The sequence below is a fragment of the Falco biarmicus genome, chromosome 2 (genome assembly GCF_023638135.1).
Source record: "Falco biarmicus isolate bFalBia1 chromosome 2, bFalBia1.pri, whole genome shotgun sequence".
Lineage (NCBI taxonomy): Eukaryota > Metazoa > Chordata > Aves > Falconiformes > Falconidae > Falco > Falco biarmicus.
Window position 1 is genome coordinate 79,911,520 of NC_079289.1, and position 15,015 is coordinate 79,926,534.

General features: G+C 38.6%; 1 protein-coding gene across 13 annotated transcripts in view; it reads left to right on the plus strand.

Annotated features, from left to right (window-relative positions):
• Positions 1 to 15,015, plus strand: part of SLC37A1 (solute carrier family 37 member 1) — a 43,372-nt gene that overhangs the window by 8,203 nt on the left and 20,154 nt on the right. For 12 of the 13 annotated variants that reach the window (XM_056327620.1, XM_056327623.1, XM_056327619.1 and 9 more), the window contains 7 exons: positions 849 to 927; positions 1,774 to 1,909; positions 3,426 to 3,502; positions 6,446 to 6,612; positions 7,362 to 7,399; positions 11,048 to 11,086; positions 13,114 to 13,197. In XM_056327620.1, coding sequence (XP_056183595.1) covers positions 849 to 927; positions 1,774 to 1,909; positions 3,426 to 3,502; positions 6,446 to 6,612; positions 7,362 to 7,399; positions 11,048 to 11,086; positions 13,114 to 13,197 — 620 coding nt within the window. The remainder of the gene's footprint in view (positions 1 to 848; positions 928 to 1,773; positions 1,910 to 3,425; positions 3,503 to 6,445; positions 6,613 to 7,361; positions 7,400 to 11,047; positions 11,087 to 13,113; positions 13,198 to 15,015) is intronic. The other variant, XM_056327631.1, reaches the window with a different exon arrangement.

The following is a 15,015-nucleotide window of genomic DNA, read 5'->3' on the forward strand; positions in this document are numbered from 1 at the left end:
TAGACTTGTTCTTTCAGCTCTGTTTTTCAGGCGACATAGCTGGCAAGCTGGGAGTAACACTGGAAGAAGGAATGCTTTCATAACTGTGACTTTATTCTCAAAGTCAATGGGAATTGTGGCTCCTTGCAAATACACAAACTGTCTTTCTTCGTATGAGCTCAGGTCCCTTGAGACTAAACTTGGTGTTTCTATCCGGGTGGAGTCCCTGCTCCCTCCATCCTGACTGCAAGTCCTATTTAGCTGTGATTATGGTAATTTGCTGTACAGAGCAGAATCCTGTTTTTTCATTAAACAAGACTTCTATCTCTATGCCTTATGAGTAGTTAGTTGGAAAATGAAATTCAAAAGGCTGCAACCATTTAAAAAAGATATATTAAGTTGATTCCTTAAAAGCCTATATGATGATGTGTTTTTTTAGCCATTTCGACAGTTAGGACCTCACACTTTTGCAACACATCTTTCCACTCCTAATAAAAAGACCGTTAAAGTTTGGGTCTTCTTTTCTCTAAGGACCTATAAGAAAAGGCTATTTTTTATTAATTATTAAATTTAACAACAAAAAGTTGCTAATAACTGATGTTCTCTTTCAAATGATATTTTAAATAAGGTAGACTTTCAAATGGGTCTACCAAGATTTTACTAATATGTTACAGGCAGAAGAGTCAGTTGTAGTGGTTGTTGTTTTGATTAAATAAAATATTTTGCAAAATGCATGCTTGTGTCTAAAAGTGCCTATTGAAAATTAAATGTCAGTGTACCTTCACTAACATTTTTCTTGTCATATGCAAAAATGGTTGGGAAGTTATTGGTACCTTTAACTGATAATTTGTTTTGAAAATTATTCTTAGATAAGAACAACTACAAACAGTTACTGGGAGCACTGGATTACTCATTTTTGTGTGCATATGCAGTTGGAATGTATTTAAGGTAAACTGCGCTCTTGGAAACCTGCTTTGTCTTTTCCTGTTAATTTGTGGAGCTGCACTGCTTCTAAGATAATGTCCTTTCCTACTGCAGTTTCTGGTGAAGAGAGTAAGAACTTGGTTATTGAGGAAAAAACATCATCATCCTGAGTCCCCAGTGGTACCCTTCCTGTTGGTGTATAGAAAGCTTCTTAGCTGCACTCATCCTGACTGCTTTGTGCAAGAATGCTTTCTGACTTGCAATCTAGTCAGTCTTTTCTTCATATGGAATGTGAAGGAATATATTCTGCAAGTTGGATGATAAAGTTTGAGGACAGATATATTCCAGAAGTAGACTAAAGTGATTGTCCTGGCTTTCCCTATAGTCAAAGGACAGAAGCAGACACCTCCTAAAAAAAATAATACCAAACCAATCTTAAAATGCACAATATTAGCTGCTCTTTGGAGATGCTTCTTTTTACTGACTAAAACCAGAACCTTCATAACTAGAATCATTAGCAAGGGACACAAGTCTCACTTTAAATGGCTGGAGACTTGTCCCACCTTATGGATCATTTAGAAAATGACTCTGTAAGTAAATGACTTCCAATGCACTTCAGGTGAGTATCTCCCTGGAAGATAGCTGTGCAGATGTTGGCATTTGGCAATTAGTGAACATGAAATGTTTGCTGGTTTTTTTCTGTTGAGTGCTAAAAATTGCTCATTTGCTGCTGTGAAGAACAACAGCGTTTACCAGTATAAGTTTCTCCTCAGCCAGAAGTAAACACAAAATATTCTTTATTTGTGAAGGCTGGGGTATGATGTAATTTTTAATTACTGCTTTTCTTTTTATTTTCTTCCACGTTCCAAGTGGAATAATAGGAGAACGGCTACCTATCCGGTACTATCTGACAGTTGGGATGCTTGCTAGCGGACTCTTCACTGCGATGTTTGGATTGGGTTATTTCTATAATATACATAATCTGTGGTTTTACATAATGGCCCAGGTAGGCATGATGTTATTTAGATACTCTTGAATTTCTGTGGTGCTGTTTAGTGTTTTATTGGAGTTTTTCAGTTGTGAACAGTGATTAGTGGTTGGATGGGAGGCTGTAAATGCTGGCATACATTGTTGTTGATGACAGGCAGAAATGATAGAGTGGATAGCCCCAGGCTTATTTTTGAAAAATGTTCTTTCTAGTGGAAGAAATCTTTGAAAGCAAATTAAAGTGTTTCAGTCTGTGTCAAGTCAGTGATCAAATCCTTGCAAGCTTAAATGTGGGCAAGTTTTAAAACAAATTATTTACTTTTGTCAGTCTGCCAAGACCTGAGTGATGCATCCTGACTTTCTCTGCAGGAAAATTACATTTATACTGCTAACGATGAACAGTCTCCCACGTTGGTGTGGCTGAGAACAGGCAGCTTCTGTAACAAGATTCATTGTGTGGGATTTTTCAGAGCACTTGTAGATCTAATCAGGTGTCACAAGAATATTTACTGTTGACCTAAAATGGAATTTAGGTCAGAACCAAGATATTGTTAGCACTTCTGAGTCATTTTGGACAGGTCTGCACCTTGCACTGCTCCTTTGTGTTACTGCAGTAGCGCTTTCACTGCTGGCACATTTGATTGGCATTGTGCAACATGGCATGCAGTGATACTAACTTGGGTACTGCAAGCATTTATAACCATTTCACCACATCATCCACTTAACTATGTCACTGCTGCAGTGCTCTTGGCTTCTTACCTGTTTCTAAGACAGGAGCTGGCTCCTGTAGGGATAAGCTATCTATCTCTACCAGTGCTGCACTGCGTTGTGTGGTCAGTGGGTCCTGTAGTACTGAGGGTGGTCTCACGCCACAAGCCTGATTGGTTTTTGCTGGGTAGAGCGAGGTTGTTTCATTTTATGTTCAAATGCTCATTGTACATGTGAATTATTTTATTGTGATCTTTGTGTAAATATGTAGTTCTAGCTAGGGAGCGTTTTAGGAGTTGAGATGAGTTAGCATTGTGGTCCGTGCAACATGAAGGGTGAAATAGTTCTTACTTCAGCCTGAATACAATAAGTTAAGTTTCTCCTCTCAGTTTATTTACAGGTGTCTGTTAAGCATTTTAAAGTTAATGTTCAAACTTACCCAGTCTCCTAATTTTTTTTTCTGCTTTGTTTGATTGCAAACATGCTTTGCTGTATGTTCCAATATGCTTCTGTTTAAGTGTAGGCGGTTAATTTCTCTGTTCAGTTCAGTGCCATGTGATTTTGGTAAGCATGTGATTGAATTACAATCTTTTGTGGTTTAAGTCATAAAATAATTAGAGAGATGTAGGCAGAGGGAAGAATCTCCACAAAACATCATCAATTGTTTATTCTTGAAAAATAACGCTTTCAAAACCCCCTGCTCAATTTCTAGATTCAAAGCATTTGTGTAGGCTTCCTCTTCCCTATGCAGCACTTGGCAGGAATTGTGTAGGAACCTGATTTATTATAGGGTATGGTTATTTATTATTATTTTTATATACTTTCAGATAGCTAATGGGTTGGTGCAAACTACTGGCTGGCCGAGTGTCGTTACATGTATTGGCAACTGGTTTGGAAAAGGAAGGTAAATAATATGCAATCCAAAGTTTTGGAAGTACAAATCAATACATTCTGGGCTGTAATATGATATAGTCAATGTAAATATCTTTTTTTTTTTTTCTTCAGTATTTTTGGGGGGATGAAACAAGCAGTTAGGTAGATCTTTGAGAGGAGTTCCATTTGTTACACTGATTAGTAGTTTATACATCGGTTTGAAATATTCTCCCTCATGTCAAAACAGTGTTCTGTGGTAGCTCTTTAGTGTGATGCTTAATTTTTCAGATGAAAAATTTCAGAATTGAATTAAGAATAATTCTTGCAAATGCTAACAATCTAAACCCACTTTTAATAAAGGCTGTTGTTATGCCATTTTAATATGGAATTTCCTTTGTTTTCATTTGTGTTTCAAAGCAGTTGTCTGGGTGTAACTCTAAAAGTATCTTTTTGTCTATTGTCTTTTTTCTAACACACACAAAAAAATTTAAAAATTTGAAAATGTAATTAAAAAAGAAAATACATCTGCCAACTGATTTAATCTTTCTCTTTGTCACTTTAAATCATCTTTTTTTTTTTTTTCCCCTTAATCCTGCATAGAGATCACTCATAACATTTATTTTGTCATACCATACAGGATTTTCCATGAATTTTGCAAGAGTTGCATGCTAAATCCATTTGCTTTAATAATGGTTGGTGCATGTAGCATATAGTAATGCTACTGTAGTGCCATCCATTCTAGATACATACCATTGAATGAACTTTATTGTCAATCAGTTCAAAAGAAGGACATATAAAAATTATGTATATGCTTTCTGTATAAAATCACAGGATAGCTAAGAAGTAATAGGCTCAAACTAGTTTTCCATAGTTGCTGCCACCTTTTAGGTGAATGTTGCAAAATGGAACATTCAGCAGCATTTCTGGCTGCTTATGGTGTATTTTACACTATGTAAAAAGCTGACTGGACAGCTGAGCCCAAGCAGTGGTGGTGAATGGAGTTTTGTCCAACTGGTGACTGGTCACACATGGTGTTCCCCTGGGCTCAGTACTGGGGGCTCGTCCTGTTTATTATCTTTATTGACAATCTGGATAAGGGGATCGAGTGCACCCTCAGTAAATTTGCAGACACCACCAAGTTGAGGGGGAGTGTTGGTCTGCTTGAGTGTATGAAGGCCCTGCAGGGGGATCTGGCCAGGCTAGACCAGTGGGCCAAGGCCAACTGTATGAGTTTCAACAGGGAGAAGTGCTGGGTCCTGCACTTGGGTCACAACAACCCCACGCAGTGCTACAGGCTTGGGGAAGAGTGGCTGGAAAGCTGCCCAAGTGGAAAAGGACCTGGGGATGTTGGTTGATGACCTGCTGAACGTGAGGCATCAGTGTGCTCAGGTGGCCAAAAAGGCCAACAGCATCCTGGCTTGTGTCTAAAAGTGTGGCCAGCAGGACAAGGGAAGTGATTGTCCCCCTGTACACAGCACTGGTGAGGCTGCACCTTGAATACTGTGTGCAGTTTTGGGCCCCTCACTGCAAGAGGGGCATTGAGGTGCTGGAACAGGTGCGGAGAAGGGTAGTGAAGCTGCTGAAGGGTCTGGAGCAGAAGCCTTGTGAGGATAATCTGAAGGAAATGGGCGTAGTTGAGCCTGGAGAGGAGAAGACTCAGGGGAGGACATTACTGGTCTCTACAACTATCTGAAAGGATGTTGTAGCAAGGTGGGTGTCAGTCTCCTCTCCCAAGTAACAAGCAACAGAATAAGAGGAGATGGCTTCAAGTTACACCAGGGGAGGTTTAGATTGGGTATTACAAAAAATTTCTTCACTGAAAGGGCTGTCAAGCATTGGAATGGGCTGCTCAGGGAGGTGGTGGAATCGCCATGCCTGGAGGTGGTTAAAAAATGCATAGATGTGTCACTTAGGGACATGGTTTAGTGGTGGACTTGGCAGTCCAGGGTTAATTGTTGGACTTGATAATCTAAAGGTCTTTTCCAAACTAAATGATTCTATGGTTCTATGCAGAGAATGATAACAGTCATACAATACTGAACAAAATTGGCAAGTGTGTGCAAAACAGATATGTTTATTCAGATTTTGCTTTGTGCAAAAGCAACAGCCTTTAGTTTTTAGGAGGCTGCATAGTGGACCGGTGGACAGGACTCTGGTTTGAATGTCAGTGATCCAGTTCTTGGAGGTTTTTTGCTACAAATTCTTTGAAACATGAACAGACCCTTTAGATCTTGTCTTCAGCCAAAGGAAGATTTGATTTAGTTCAAATTAGGTTGCTTCAGGTAAACCCCTGCTGAAGGCAAAGCAGTTTTCCTATGACTTACAAGGAAAAAACCCAAACCTGCTAATTGTCATGACTTCAGTAGGACTTTTGTGGTTTACAGTGGCTCAGCTGGAGCTATTCTGCAGCAGCTCTAATCTGGGATTTCCAGGAAGACAGCAGTTTGATGTAGCCTTCAGCAAAGCTTGTGCCGGTGTTACCTTCTACTAGTGCCTAGCAAATCCAGAATGTAATCAGAAAATACTGAATTTGCTCTACCTGTCCTGTACAGATTGTTTTCTTCTGCATGATAAGTCTCACATACCCTGAAAGCGTTACCTTATGGGTGCAGCATGTCTGCAGGAGGACTTGCATTCCCAGAAGTGTCAGACTTGGCATACACATACTACTCAATATCTGCATACTTCTTTTTATCGAACAAACTCTTACCTGGAAATAGGCAAGCCCTAGTGATACCATTAAATGCAGGATGAGTTCTGTCACACAGAGAGAAGTATTTAGAACATTTCTATTAATATTTAGGTGCCTTGAAATTGCCAGATGAAAGACTAGCATAAAAAGTTGTCATTTAAAGAACAGTAAATATTTCATGAACATCACAGGTGAACAGTCATTTTTGATACAGTTTTCTCAAGATAGTAATGCTTATAGTTGGAGTAGTAAGAAATGTTTGTGTGTTTGTTTTAAATGCAGGAGAGGTTTGATCATGGGAATCTGGAATTCACACACTTCAGTGGGAAATATCTTGGGATCCTTAATTGCTGCTTATTGGGTGTCTACATGCTGGGGTCTGTCCTTCGTGATGCCTGGTGTTATCATTGCTGTGATGGGGATTGTTTGTTTCCTGTTTCTTATTGAACGTAAGTGCTTTAATGAGATAGAACCATTATGGGTGAGATAGTTCATTATGGGTGAGGAACACCAGCTGTTTAAGCAAAATGACCCAGTGTGAAGTATATTCCTCAAGCTGTGCCAATAGTTAAAGAACTTCTTCCTAGAACACTAGATAGAGAAGAACCTGTGTATGTCTAAAGAGTTTATACACTCAGACTCTGGCATACCTGGGAGAGTAAAACTACAGAATTCAGCCCACTGCACTGTTGTTAGTTCCCTGTCTTTGTAAATTGTTCAAGTCTATCTTAGCCCACCTGGCTGCAGTGTATATGTCTGTGCTACTGTTCAACCCATGCTATTCATATTCAGTGCTATGAAATACAGAAGTCAGCTGATAGAGCAAGTTTTGTACTTTAAATTAGAAATAAAACAGGAATGCCCCATCTTGTCCCTGTGTAGACTCAGAAATATTAGGATAAATGCTTATTTTACTGTACCTGTCCCATCTCAGGAAGTAAAAAGTTCTGCAGATGTGACTAGAATGCTGTAGTGGGCTGGACTGCCAGAATAGCACTTAATGTGGCCATGGGATGGGAAGGGTACCATGGAGCACCCTTTCGTTTTTCTCTGAAGCTACAGTTACACATGTCTACCAGGACTACTTCTGTGTTAGTTGTTCTGTTGGTTTATTGTTGGTAAATTACACTACTGGTGTTTTAAACTATGTTCATTATGTTTGTTTTCACTATTAACTATGTGTGGTATTGTATTTCAGATCCTAAAGATGTAAGTTGCTCCTGCACACCATCCAGCGTAAGTGAATGCTTTTTCTATTTTGGTTTTTGCCTCCTAATACACATTTATTATGATCTGTGTGGCCCTTTCATGTCAGGCTGTTGTAACTGACCTTGTACTTGAGGGAAAGATTGGTCTTCTGTGCTTCACTGGTGGACTAGTAGCTTACTTTCTATCAAAGCAATGTGAATCAAGAGGTGAATGAGTTTGTTTTAACTAAAGTTTTGGAATAGTTGCTCTTACTACAGCAAATCAAGTAAAAACTGTTCATCTTTTTTTTTGAGTTTTCTTGCTTTCCTTCAGTCTTCCTGGGGATCTTCAGAGCATTTTGACTTATCTCCTGCCTGTTACCTTCCTTGCTTAGGTATGGTATAATGAGATAGCTGCAAACCATGTCCTGTGAATGGTGTCACTGTTTGAGAACCCTGTATTAGGCACTGCAGAAAGAGCGAACAGCCTTTTTGGTGATGTAGTGTCAACAAACCATTCATCTATGGGCTTGGGGATGGAAGGTGGGATGTTTCTTTTGATAGAGGGAAGGACAATAGGAGCACATGGCTAGGGAAGAGAGGAAGCATGGGACGGATATAAACCTGAGGTGAAGAGATTGTAACAAATAGTCAGTCTGTGATCGTGAGTTTAATCATGATATAATACGGCCTTTATTTAACCAAAACTGACATTAAAGAGCTGCGAAAAGGAGAGAGAAATAATCTGTGCTTAGAGGTATGGGTCACATGATGAATCAACACTTCAGTTTTTGTGGCATCATAGAATAATTTAAGTTGAAAGGGGCGGGACCTCTGGACATTGTATGGTCCTACACTCTGTAGTAGGTCTAAGTTTGACAGAGAATCAAATTGCTTAGGGTTTGCCTGTCAAATTTTCAAGTCTTCAGGGATGGAGGTGCTGATTATACATAGATGATTTTTTTTAATATACAGTGAGTTTTTAGAATGCATGGATCACGTTTTACTGGCATCAAGGCAGTGGATCTTGCTATTTTATCAAGTGAACTTCACTTTAGCTGTAAACATGCTATCACACACAAACTGTGGGACACTGCCTGGATCACAAGGGAAAATCTGACTCGACTCGAGTTTGAAAATCCATCAGCAGAGATTGACTGCTTAAGGCATTGTTGAAACAGGGTTGAAGTGTTTGTGTGTGCAAATGTCTAAGCTTTCTTTGAGCTGCTGAGCTTTGCATATATACTTCCTTGTGCCATTGTGGCAGCAAAACTCACAAATTTAAATTTTAAAATTGTTTCTATAAGGAAAGTTTTGTGTTATTTGTATAGAGTTGTTCAAACACTACTTTAAAAGTAGGTTAGAAGTCCTTAAGCTCAGGTATCAAGATGTTTGCCCAGCACTTCTGAAACAAAAATTCATAAGACATTTTATGTACTCAGAATTAAGTAGAAAGCCATGTCAGTGGTAAAAAGATATGCCTTAGAAAGCTTTAGCTACTATGTGAGAAAATGATTCCATTTTTGCCTCATGTAGCTATGACCCAAAAGGAGGAAGGCAATCCAAACAGAAGGAGAGAAAAAGAAAAAGCAAGGAAAGGGAAAAAAATAAAGAACATTAGGAAGACTAGATGTGGATGTGTATAACTTCTTGTAACAGAATGTCATTTGTAGCCCAGTTTTGTTTAGGAGTGTGTTTGCAGGTTCCTCTCTGTTTCGTGTTCTGTAAGACTCTGGTACCTGTTTGTCTCTAACCAAAACCTGGATCAGCATGTTGCTCTTGGCTCTTTCCCCTTTGGTTCCCATGGACCTGTGGGCAATCAGGTTCACCACATTTTCAACTAGTTCTGTGGAAGAGTAGTAGGATTTGGTTGGTCTTTAAGGTTTCCTGTATGTGAGGGCAAATCAGAGCTATTGCAGAAAGTGTCAGAGGGAAGGTCCCAAGGGAATCCCACATATATTTTCCAGTGCTAGGGGGTTATACCTGGAGATGTCTGCACATGTAGGTGTACATGAACTATACATTTTAGTTGCAAGTCTCGCAGGTAGATTGTATGGGGATGATTGCTGTTTTTTTACCACCCACCCAATAGTTTCAGATAGATGGCTTCTTAAAATTTTAAATGCTCTCTTTTTCTTGAATAGTAACTGAAGACAGCTTTTCTGGTCTGTTTTATCTCTTCTTTACCAGTTAATGGATTTTTTTCTCCTCATATGAAGTATTCCTGATGAAGCTACTGAATGCTTTTAATGGTCTGTGGAATTCCTGTTCTAGTCTGTTATTGTGAGATAAGGTGTGCTTACAACGTGCTCTGTATTTTTCACTTAATCCTCTTTCATTTCTTAAAGGTAACTTCTGTCAAGTATGAGAATATTTTGACTCTTAGAGACTCCTAACAGGAGGTATTTTTTTCCCGTAGATTTTACTTAGTTCAGAAATGCTCCCATGAACATTTCAGCTGCTGTTTATAATACCTAGAGCATAATGTTTACAGAATTTGCTGTTAAGCTTTATGGAAGTAAAACGTTTGTTATTTGTTTCAAACACTTACTGGAAAGCATAACTAAAGAGTTCTGCACAGTATGTTGCTCATGTCTTTCAAGGAGCCAGTATGGAAAAAATTGACATTCAATATCTACTTGCCATGATATTGTTAACAAAAATTTAGTATTTTCGGAGCTGTTTTCCCCTTCCATTCAACACCCTTTCCCCCAGTCCAGAAAAAGGCTAGTATTTGGCCTAATCTTCTCTAGGGTACGAACAAGATCACTGCTCCAGGTGTAGTCTCGTTGTGTAGGGATGCATTTGACCTTCTCTTGCTCTGGAAATCTTGCTCTCCATGGCAAAAGGCATCACTTCTTAGTTCCCTATTCCATATACCCACATCTGCTTGTGGAAGGGAGAAGGTTTGTCTTGCAGGAGGTTTATAGACGGGCTTCCCACCCTCCTCAGATCAAGATTTGCCATTGTCTTGGGAAGCCATATGCCATTTGGGTTGCTCAAATACCTCTCTTCAGACCTGTGTGGTCTGCAAAGTACAATGGATTCTAAATCCTTAGTGAATAAGTCTCACAGCTGCTGTTCACTGTGGGGAGGGTGGTTTTAGAAGTTAAGGAAATTAATAAGGTAAAAATAGAAGTTCAAGAAGATCTTCTACAAATGCAGATGTGGTACTGACAATGTTTGACTTAAAGTAAAATGATTGCAAATCGAGGAAAGGTTTATAGACCTTTCGTAACACAATAGACAATCATAACACAAGTAGACTGTGTTATTACCGGGAACAAAACATTTCAGCCATGTTGTACAAGGGGTAGAATTTGCCGGCAGGCATAAAATACTAGTTGTCTTTTTTTGCTCAGTCATTTCAATGACAACCTGAACAACCTGTGTGTGTTTTCAAATAATTAGAAATGTTTTTTCTAAGACACTAAAAAACCATACACGCTTGCTTTGCTCGTAAGGCTGTAGTAGGTCACTTTGGGCAGGTGTCTTGGTGCAGGCAGCTCTGCTAGCTGGTGCCAAAAGCCAAACCTCATCGTGGAAAAATGAGGCCAGTTAAATTTAAGCACGACTAAAATAAATGCTGAACGTGAGGGAAGGACTTAGGGTAGATTTATGTTAAGATTTATAGATCAGATTAATCTCTGTGTGCTATCACTATCTTGGATGAATGCAGTCTACTGTTTATTTGCAGCATGATCGTGAGCCCAGTATTTCTACAGAGTTTGTAGTGGTGAGTAATCTGATTTAAATGAGTTGTCCAGAAGCCCAGACAGAGGGAAAGATGCAGAGCCTTGAATGTGTAGGTTTTATTCTTTATTCACCAACTTCTTGGGCTGTGCTTCATTTTCTTGTTTTCACCTTGGCTCTGATTTATGAATCTGAAATTTGTTTCAAAACAAATATTTGAGTACAATAAAGTACTTGTAAATGCTAGCATTGGAGGCTTAATCTGTGACTTTCAAAAAGGCTATACCCATGACAAACGCAAGTGAGAAGTCAGTGTACTTTATTAAGCAATAGTGCACTTTCATGATGAAAGTTAGAGTAGATTTAAAGGTGTTTGTGAAATGTGATGATTTAGAACTGGTTTTATTGCTTCTCATCTTTTCTCCCTGTACCTTTTTTTTGCTATAGCTAAACACGTTAGTTGCAGCATGTTCACACAGACCTGTCTTTATCTTCTAGGAACTTTCTGTAACCTGACTTTGCATTTCCAGGAAACTTGGTTCTGTTAAACTCCTGTGGCAAAGTGCTTGTGCACTTAAAAGATACCAGGCTGCAGTTTTTATCTTCAGAAAAGGAGAAAGAAGTCTAAGTATTAAATGTGCAGCCTCTCAGTCTAGTCCTTTTCCCCAGACATTTCCTCCTTACCACAGCAGATCTTATTTTTGACACTGAAATGGAAAAGTCTTTCGTTTTTTTCTCTGCTGAGCTGCTGAATAGAGATATAGATAATTTGTCTCTGCATAATGGATTTTCTTCCCCATAGGTTATCGTAAAACACTTTTTTGACAAGACCCTAATTTTCTGTAAGATAAAATTTAAAAATCTGTTTTATTAGACCCTGGGGCTTTCAGTGTTTTTTGTTTATTTTGGGGAATGCATGCCCAAGACTGCTTGTGCCTCAGCTCTGCACTGAGCAGCAGAAATACTTTAGTTTATCCTCAGAAGTTTTTTGCCTTCTTTAGAAGGATTTGGCTGATATATGGCAGTTTGTCTAAAGAATACTGCAATACATACCCTTGTATTTTCGTTGGGGAAGAATTACCTAGAGATTAATTTTGAATTAAAATGTTCAGTGAGGATGAACATTCTTTTTTTATTTGTGGTGGTGGGTTTGGGACGGGGGACGGGGGGCGGCGGTTTATTTGGGGCAAGGTTTGGGGGTTTTAGTTTTATTTTGTTTTCTTAATGTCGTGTCTGGAGTACAATTAGACACTTAAACATCTCATCCCTGAGGAGTGCATTGTGCCTCTTGTGGTATTAACAATAGTTTGTCGGTACCTAGCTGCAAACCTGCTTCAAAGCTGTATGTTTAATTTGGTGGACAAACCTTAATATCCTTGGTAAATCTTTTTAGACAAAGATCTCACAATGATGTTTTCCAATGAATGCCATTTTGGATACACTAATGCACTCATAAGTACGTGTAAAAAGCAGGTCTGTCTGGGGCCTGAAGATACAGCTTGTCACCTCACTTTTTGTACTGGGCATGCTGGAGATGCTCAGACTCTTCATTAACCCTCCTGCTCACGAGAGCGTAGTCTATCTCTGGGTTAGAAGAATATAGTGAGAATAAGCTAAAGGGAAAAACTTTTATCTTAAAGAGACAGGGAAATGAAGAATCAAAGTTTTCCTGAAACAAATAAACATCTGTAGTTGCTATTAGGATTATCTGCTTATGAAAAAAATTGTTTGCAATGTCAGTGAAAGTTCAGTAAAGGAAAAAACAGCTAAAGATTTTAAGAATGGCATGACTGCTCTGAATTCAGTGTGCTGCTTCTATATAAAACCAGTGTGAAGTTAGCCTCCAAATAAATTTGTGACTGCGTGTTATGTATGTTGCCATAGGTCTGCATAAGAACTTTAGAAACCCAAAATACAGTCATTAAATTAAAGATGCTCCATTTGGGGTTATGTTATGTTTATGTTACAATACACAAAGACTTCTATTGCAGAGAAATGACCGACACTAACGTAATCCTTTAAAAAACAAGCAACAGAAGTATGGGGTTTTTTTTGTTTTGTGTTTTTCAGAGTTCTAAAACCTTTCTGAATGGTGCATCTCGATTCAGAGTCCAGATGACAACTTTAAATGCTAAGGAAACCAGCAAACCTCAGGTAAAATGTAACATATTATTGTAAAATTGTATAGAAAACTTCCTAAAGCTCACATGGAATAATTATAGTAGATTTGTTATTGGTAAAGATTGCTCTTCCTTTTATGGTGCTGAAATCTACTTCCATCTTCATGCACAAATGAAAAATTCAAATGAGGGAGCTAAGCAGTATCTAACATAAATACTGCAAACTGAGGTGAGTAGGAGAGCATGCTTACTCAGTTGGTCTTATCTTGTGATATTCATACAATTCCAGCAAAAGTAATGCACTGCGCAATATTTTAAAAATAGCCCATTTGAAGTCTTTAAACTACTCATATTGTGTTTGTCCTGACCTTGCAGTCTCCCTTCTCTTCCTTTTTAATGTAATAGGTGTATGTACTTACAAGAGTATACATGGAGATGGAGAGTTCTAAATATGAGCAGTTGTTCACAAAAATCTTGCTTAAAACTTGTAACTGTAAGTGCTGGTAATTCTCACTGGAAACTGAATTCTGGATTCGTTCATTTGTGAACAGAAAGACATTTTATCTTGTGATGGACATTAACTGAAAATATCCATTTGAAATTTTTTATTTGTATTCAGTATACTTGTCACGTCATATCCTGAGATGATAACGTCTTCTTTTTAACTTCTTTCAGACTTTTACAGGAAAATAGAAACTTCCTGTTCTTTTCAGCCTTTGCCTATAAAATAATAATCAGCATTCACAGGGTATAATAATCAATGTTGTTGAAGAGATTTTGACATTTTTGATAATTTAATATAGATATTTTGATTGAAATATTGATAATTTGATAAGAAAACTTTTAACTCTTTCTTTCGATCAGTCCAGCCTAAACCCCCTCAGAACTGAGTTTATTAATGTTCATTTTGAGCTGCCCAAGAGCATTCTCCGGCCCAGAAACCTTTTGGCAATATTGTTTCACAACCGGCTGGAAGATAAGGAGAGAAGATACAAGAATTATCAGCAGTTCTCTTTAGACAAGTCCTGAGGACAGCTAAAAATATAGTCAGCAAATTAGTAGCCAAAATTTCTCTCCTGGCTCTGCTAGTACCTCTACTGTCAGCCTGTGCAAAGAGTCTGCATAGCAAGTGGGCAAGGAAAATGGACCCCCTCTCACACTGGCTGGTGGTCCCTTGTGAGCAGGGAAGAGGCACAACACGGACAACAAAGCATGAGGGCACTTGCTGGTGATGCTGTCAGTGTTCTCCCCCTGCCTCCACCCTGCCAGCTGGCTTATATGTTTGTAATATGGAGTCCTAAAAAGGGTTAAAAAGAAATTAATAAAAAATTAAAAATCCTTGTCTGTCACTATCTGAGACCCCCTGATTTTCTGACAGTGACAGAAGATAATCTTTTTCCTGTCAAAGTGGGGTTGAGTATCTTTCCTTTTTACAGTGGTTTTGTTACAGTTGTGCTGAGCTGGTTATTGCAGTCAGCTTTTGTGCCTGTACAAACAGCAGATGTTTTGCATTTATGAGCTGGTCTCCAACCACACTGGAATGGCAGCTTTTACTGATTTTTTTTCCATGACCTCTTCAATGAATGTAAAAAGAAAGCAAATATTCAGGATATGCAGTGATTGAAAGCAGAATGTGGTTTTTGCTGTGTGACCTGAATACCTCTGTGTGTTCATTACTGCTTATGTAAGGTTGGCCTCTTAAAAATTACACAAAATTGAGGGATAATGAATCCCTCCCCAGAGATCAAGAGTGTGCCATATGCCTAATCACAGTGTGACAAGCTGGCAAGGCTGAACAATATTATTTCTGCCAAGCACAAACTGCTGTGTTTATTTATCATTCAGCTATGTG